Raw genomic sequence first — 7,621 nt, 5'->3', positions numbered from 1 at the left:
TACTCCAGAAGGTTAATAGGATGACAATTCTTCCATTCACCCTTAAGCAGGGATTATGTCTGAGCAGAAGATGAGCAGATTATTCCAGAAACATACACTGCTGGCTTTTTCCCAGAAACTAGCACCCCCATTTGGTTTCTTGTAGTACACAGGCAAACCTAGAGAACTGGTGGTCCACTCTTTATCTTGGTACGTTACACCAATTTCTCCCCAGGACTCTGACACAGATAAATGCATCAATCAAAAAGCTTCCTAACAGGAAGAATTTAAAGAAAGAAGAAAGACTTCTATTGGCCATTTCAATTATTCTTTTGCTTTTAAAATAACATCTGAGATAGGAATAAAAGAGAGTTTTTTCAATCAACCACAATCAGAAGTAGCCCATGATCAATAGCCAGAATGCATTTGGAAATTGGACTGATATTTTGTATTTTGGGACTTGCTCTCCAAGTTCAAGGATCCCAAGGTGAGTTCTAATTTAAATTGTTGGGATGTGTGTGTGTATGTGTGTGTGTGTGTGTGTGTGTGTGCAAATTACTTGTCTAAATAATGTCTTTAGAGAAACAAATATTCAAGGGAGGAGAGACCATAAATGACTTTGAACTGGTTGAACATTCACTGCAAAACTTTACGTTAAATTGCATTAAGCATTAGGTACTTTGAGTTAGAAATCACTTGAAAACTAGAATGGATTTTTTAAAAAATCTTACATTATGTGGGTTTACTGCAGACAATTCTTATCATAAAATGCCACATTTCAGGCACACATGACAAGTAGCAGTAGCGGTGTTATTTCCCTGAAATAGATCCTTCTTAGTTTCTTTGTGAAAACTGCAAAAGTAAAATCTAAAAATATAATTTATGTCATTTGAAATTTCTCATGAGCAGCCATCATTACCATCATCTAATCAAATCATCTTAAATAGAAAGATTTCTATTTAAAATTCATTTTAAAAGAGTGGAGAGGGGAGGAAGTTTCCCATGATCACAACCAAGACATGCTTAGAGACATCTTTTCAGTATGTACTCAAGGACAGTAGCCACACACAATTCTTAGGGCTAATCTGCAAATGAGTAACAAAAGAAAATGGTCCAGAAATTAGCAACAATATGGGGGGGGGGGGGGTGGGGAGGAAGTATAAGTACTAACAGACACCTATTTCAGGGTGTTACTTTTCCCCCCAGTAAAATCCCTACAATTAAATAGATCACAACCTTTTAAAGACATCTGAAGTAAACAATTTTTCAAATCTATTGGGTTGATTGTATGTCTTTCTGAAAACCTAAACCAAAAATAGAACAGACTGTAAAACATCTAAAGGAAAACAAAAATAGACAGTGCCTGGTTGTGTTAACTAATGAATATCTGCAATGCCCTGTAACCAACAGTTTCTTTTCAATCATCAATCTTTAGTTTTTCTTTGACATTACCTGAGGAACATACAAGTTATTTTTTATCTGGAAAAGTTTGTTCTTCTGAGTGCTGTTCCTCGGTTCTTATAAGTCTTCTAATTTTTTCCCTGAACTATTCATTGTTATTATTTCTTATGGCACAATATTATGTGATATTTACATACCATAATTTGCTAAGCCATCCTCCTAGCTGAATTATTTTTAATTATTATATTTGTTTTGATATGCAATATTAATGTGTTCTAAGAAATCAAATGAAACAAGTTCAAGAAAAAAAATTGCTGTTGTTCAGTCATTTTAAGCCCTGTCTGATGCTTTGTGATCTAATTCAGAGTTTTCTGGCAATGATACTGAAGTCATTTGCCATTTCCTTTCCAGCTCAGTTTACAGATGAGGAAACTGAGGCAAACAGAATTAAATGACTTGCTGAAGATCACATGGCTAATCTCTGAGGCTAGATTCAAATCTAGGAAGATAAGACTTCCAGACTTTAGACTAAGCACTCTATTCACCAAGCTTCCCCATGAAAAAGACAATTTATATTATGCTTGTATGATACTGAAATGAAATATGATTAATGAAATTGTATTTGTTCCAAAACACACTTTCCTATGTGTAGTTGATTATTTATTATGGATGATTGGAGAATGTGGGGATAACAAACAAGGTCAAATTCATCTAAATAATTTTGTTTTTTTAAGAAATTCATTTCTATAAATATGCATGCTCAGCTTTAGCTAGGGTCAGACTGGTAGCCTCTAATATTTTGAAGACTTTATGTAGGTCAAACTATAATTTCTTATACTCATAGGAATGGGCAGTCTTTAGGTAATTCAAAAATTTAAAGGAAACGGAATTGCTTTTAGCCTGCTAAAAGATGCATAATTCCATTGATTGTCCCAGAGAACAATGATCTCAGCATGGCTCTAAGATTCTTTTTCCCTAGAGAAACATGAGTTCCTTAAATGGCAGTGTCAGTGGCCACTGATTTTCAAAGCACCCTCCACTCTCCTTTTACCTCTCAATTATAAATAATTTCATTTAACTGCTTACAAGATTCTGGTGAGTCTTCCTCAGAGAGAAAGAGATCAAATCCACTGTTGCCACGTACAATAAAGGAGAGAGAATTTATGGGGAAAAAAAGGGGGCCTTTTACATCATGTTTGGTAAGAATACAAAATGAAACCTTTAACTAAGTTATTATTAATTCACAAAGTGCAGAGTAATTATTTTAGAAGCTGAGAAAAGCCAGGAAATTTGCATGGAAAGATACTATGCTACCTCTCGTTCCATTACTCCTGGGATATGTTCTCATTCCATAAAATTACATGGAAAAGAAGAAAAGAAATTTCATTTATTGTTCCTCTGAGTACTGGTCATTGTCCCTGTGCTGGAACTGGCCTCAGAGCAGTCCATCTTAAAGATAAAAATTAAGACAGATCCAATCACAAAATCTCTGCTTCCCACCTCTTTTTATTGTCTGTGTCTGGGTGGTGTCATTTCAGAGCCCTGAGGCAAATAGACAAAATGGCACCTTTGAAGATTCTGGCTTTTTACCAAAGGTTTTTTAACCATGTATCTGACTAATCTGTAGCAACACACCTAAAGCCACTTAGGAGAATTTGTCTTTACTTTGAAAATAAGTGGTGTGACTACCTGGTGGCCGCGTATTATTCCACTGAAGTCACTAACTGCATATTAAGTATATGAGCTAATTATGTAATGCTGACCTACTGTTTTCCAGGGCCAATTCTATCAATCCTGACAGTCTGACTGTCTCATATATCATATTCCCTATATCTGAATACTAAAAATCCTCTGAAAATTTTCAGGTTACAATAAGTGCCAAAGATCTGTTTCATCTATTTGGGGGCTAATTAAACTGTCAAAGGCAGGTAGATTTTTTTTTTAAATAATCCATTTGAGTGGGGGGAAAGAGCACTGGAGCTAGAGTCTCAGGCTCTGGATTCAAATTCTTCCTGTGCTACTTACTAATGTGACCTTGAGCAATTCATTTCTTTTCACTGAGTCTTGATTTCCTCACTTATAAAATGAAAGAGGCTGGACTAGATGACCTCTAAGGTCTTTTCCATCTCCAAAGCTCTGAGCCTCTGATTCTATTGCGTAATAGCTGATACTCACTGGAGCAGAACAGAGCATATATTAGGGAAACCAAAAATAAAATGGTAAGCCATTTTGCTTGTTACAAATAACTAGCATTGTGTAAGAAACTGCCAATCATTTTGTTGGGCTTCAAGGTCAAAGTCTGCAATCACCATGTTCTCTCCACTCATTCCTCCATCTCTCTTGAAGATAAACCATAAACTAATTTCTGTTGCCTGGAGGACAGAATTGTTTCCATTGGGGTTGGAGATGTCAAGGCAGATTGGTGGAGGTAGGGGTCACTGAACACCACTGAGCTTCCACCTTCCAGCCCAGGAGCTGTTTTTGGTATCTGCAGTGCTTATGCTCAGACAGAAGGAAGGAACTCTCAATTCCAGTTTTATGATCTCAAACTCGGACAACAACCACTGTAATGTAATTGTGGGAGGAGATGGGAGAAGAGAATGGGACTAGAAAGGTATGTGCCTTTTCTCTCTGGCCAAGGCAAAACACGCCAAAATGCTGCTTACCATAAACTATTCTGATATTTTCCCCAAGCCTCCACCAAACATAAAAATTCCTGTAAGGAAATGCTCCATCAAGCTCCTAACTACAGTATGCCCCTCTATAATTATTTATTGAAATCCTACTCCCACTGCTTGTACCCCTAACTCGAGTCACAAGGGACCGAGAGAGAATATGAAAGAGCTATACAACGGTGATAAATGTTTCCAAGTACGCAGTTTTATTCAGCAGACAAACATTCTCTCTTTTAGAGTCAGTCATTCTTTAGGAGACAAAGCCTTCCCATGGCCCATTGTAAAGTCATCTTAATTCACATGGTATCCTCCCCTCTCCATTCAGGCATGCCTATTGCCTTTAACAGAATGAGTCTCCCACTTCCATAATTGCTGTTTGGAGAAGAGTTAAAGAAACTACACCAAAAGGCAAAACTGAGAAGAAAAGCCAGGATCACAAAATTAATGAGCCTTGCCTTCTTCAGAAATCTACATATTTCTTACCCCGAATGCCACTAATTGGACTAATTTGAGGACATTGTTATTCCTGCTGTGTTTATGAACAAATAAAAGACATACTCAGTTAAATACCACTCTGAAACATAATGGAATCATTACTGACACTTAATACTCAGATCCACACAGAGCAATCAGACTATTCTGCAGACATTAATACTTTCAGAATCCTTAAAAACGTATTGAGCAATTTTCCATATACAAGCTGAAAGGGGATTTTACTTAGTTTATTAACTCCCAAGGTTTTTACCCATTTTTCAGACAAAGAAACTGAGACCAAAAGTGCTTAATAATTTGCTCAGTCATAGAAGATAGAAGTAGTTGAACCAAAATCCTAAATAAAATAGAACTCTGGACAGCTGCTGTCCATCTCATTCTCCCTCTCATAAAAGAGAATCATCTTTTCTCCTTCCAACAGCCAACTCATGTTTGGAATGAATCCTTTTCTTTCTTCCTCATTCAAAAGCATACATGTGCTGCCACACAGCTGAATGTATTTTTTTCATTTCATTTATTTTGTTTTGTTTTTAATTTTTATTTTGAATATTTTCCCATAGTAAACACATTCCATGTTCTTTCCCTCTCCCCTAAACCTCCCCAGCCCTCCTTACACACAGTTGAATGTTAAAGAGCAGACTTGAGTCATATTTGCTGCTTGATCTTCCCATCAAAATTGTGCATTAGGAACCTAGAGACCTAGATCTCAACACAGTGACTGCCCCCTTAATTAAGTGAATAACCTCAAGCACATCTCCCAGCATTCCTCATCTACACAGTAAAGAAGATAGCATCACTACAAATACACAGAATCATTATAAAACAATTAGGAAGCGTTGTCAGGTCCTCTGAATTAGTGGACTATTATATATTTGCATAGTTGTTTTAAATATTTACCTCCTGCTATGTCACGGAAGTCCTGGACAGTCTTAAACTTAGACCAATTTATGGTTATTTGGTTTTCTCAGTTCTAGAAATTCATTGACCTAGGGAACTCCAAGTGAGAAAATTCCCTCTATCAATGCAATCTAACACTTGCCCTACAACTTATATTCTTGGAGATCTCTGGGGTATTATAAAATGACTCGCTACAGGTCAGATAGCCTACATGACTCAAAAGTATCACTTGAACTCAGGTCTTCCTCACTATGCCTAGCTCTCCATCCACTACTCCATTACCACTTAGAGCCATTATTAACCTCAGTAATATGCTCTGAGGTAGCAGGAAGTTGTCATTGGATCAAAATATGTTCCCTACCCCCTATTCCACCATTATGGAGTAAAACAATAATATCCCAAGTACTCGCATGAGACAAATGCAAGAATTAGAGTCATGTTATGGTATGCACAAATCTCCCATGGGGAAAGAACAGACAAACCCAGAAACCTGGAAGAAAAGCATATGAGTGAAGAAAATTCATGTGCTTGGAGTAACTCACAGTTCTAGAACTATCAACTTCAGTGTATTCCTTCTGTCTTAGAAACTGTCTCCAAAAGATGAACATAACTTCTGTCTTAAAAAGATGCTTTTACTGGTAAGCTGAGTAGAGCTATGCTGTGTTTAACCGGCCACTCACTGGGCATGACGTCTCAGCCAAATAGTTGATCTACTGAGTGACTTCTCTGTTTCTCTGCATCCAAGCTGATACTCTACTGCGCTAGATTTACTTTTAAACAGCATCATTTCCAGCTTTTGACTTAGCTGATGCCTAGAGTTGAAATATTATTGTTTGTTTAGGAAAAGACAGCTTTCACCCCAAGATGGCCAAAAGCCTCTCCAATCCTTCTCCTTTGCAAGATTCCTCTCCTTTTCTGTGTTCCCACCACAAGAAGTGATGATGTAGAGAATTATCTTCTGTCTTTTATTCTCAGCAGAAAATCTTTAACAGATGTAAGTTTTAAAATTAAAATACTATTTTCCCTTATAATATCAACCTTCATCATTTTAAAAAATAACAGAGTATATTTTTTCTTATTATTCTCTCAGCAGCAGGTGGCAGTAGAGAATATTCCATGTTCTTATTAGCCAACCAATCTTCCCAGCAATGTGATAGGACCGAGAGTGTCATCCCTGTTTAACACAATTCTGAAATCTGTCTTTTCCTCTCTTTTCCTCATCCCTCTCCTTCCTCTCTGCCCTTCTTTCCCTCCCTCCCACTCTTCCTTTTTTCAAATTCAAACTCTGTGAACAACCCCACTTTAGCTCATTGGTTAGTAACCAAATTCTCATCTTCTCAGATAAACTTTATTCGTCCCATGTCATAGAATGATTCTTGAGGTCTTATTTTCCCAATTATTAACCCAAAAGTTCCCTAATTCTTCATGTATAGGTCACCGAGGCAGAGTGTATTCTCCTTTGCCCTAGTATGCCACATGAATAACTAACTCGCTAAAGTCAAATGAGCAAATGCTGTCTCAGAATTTTGAGGGAGACAAATCTCAGTAACTGCTTTTCTTGGAACTTTGAGCAGACCTGTGCCTCAGACAAGTAAATGGTAGAGGCAGACATGACTCAGACCCAACTCAGAAACAGACTTGTGCCCCAAGACAAGTGACCTGACAAGAATCCCTCAGCTAGCTGGAGAGCCAAGCCTGGAAATGGGAGGTCTTGGGTTCAAATATGACGTCAGACATTTCCCAGCTTTGTGATCCTGAGCAAGTCACTTAAACCCAATCATCTAACTTTGGAATTCATACCCAGTATCAATTCTAAGATTGAAGGTAAAGTTGGGTGTTTTTTTTTTCCTAATCTAAAAAATGTTTAATAAAATAGGACAGTAGACTTAGGGTTTCTAAGAACAAAAAGGAAAACCTAATAAAAGTGATTTCAAAAATTATACTGTTTTATCCCAATGAGATATACAATTATCAATGCCTCCTAGATATGTACATATTAATATGTATATGTACAAAAAAAAATCCCTTTCTCTCAAGGAATATATATATTGAGTAGTCAGTTGACTTTAAAAGAGACATCTGGGAGGGTCCTAAAGGTAAAACTGTCATTTACCAACTTAGTGGGATTTATTTATAGAACACTGAAAATTCTGCTTGACTAAAAATTCCCAGCCTCA

At 37.0% G+C, this 7,621-nt stretch overlaps 1 protein-coding gene across 1 annotated transcript in view; it reads left to right on the top strand.

Moving 5' to 3' along the window:
• Positions 1 to 399: 399 nt before the first annotated feature.
• IMPG1 (interphotoreceptor matrix proteoglycan 1) overlaps positions 400 to 7,621 on the top strand; it is a 171,604-nt gene continuing 164,382 nt past the window's right edge. Inside the window, exon 1 of the mRNA XM_044675366.1 lies at positions 400 to 466. Within this exon, the coding sequence (XP_044531301.1) occupies positions 400 to 466 (67 nt within the window). The remainder of the gene's footprint in view (positions 467 to 7,621) is intronic.

This window comes from Gracilinanus agilis, chromosome 4 (assembly GCF_016433145.1).
Source record: "Gracilinanus agilis isolate LMUSP501 chromosome 4, AgileGrace, whole genome shotgun sequence".
NCBI lineage: Eukaryota > Metazoa > Chordata > Mammalia > Didelphimorphia > Didelphidae > Gracilinanus > Gracilinanus agilis.
Note: the sequence above shows the minus strand (reverse complement) of the source record. Positions and strands in the feature narration are given on the sequence as shown.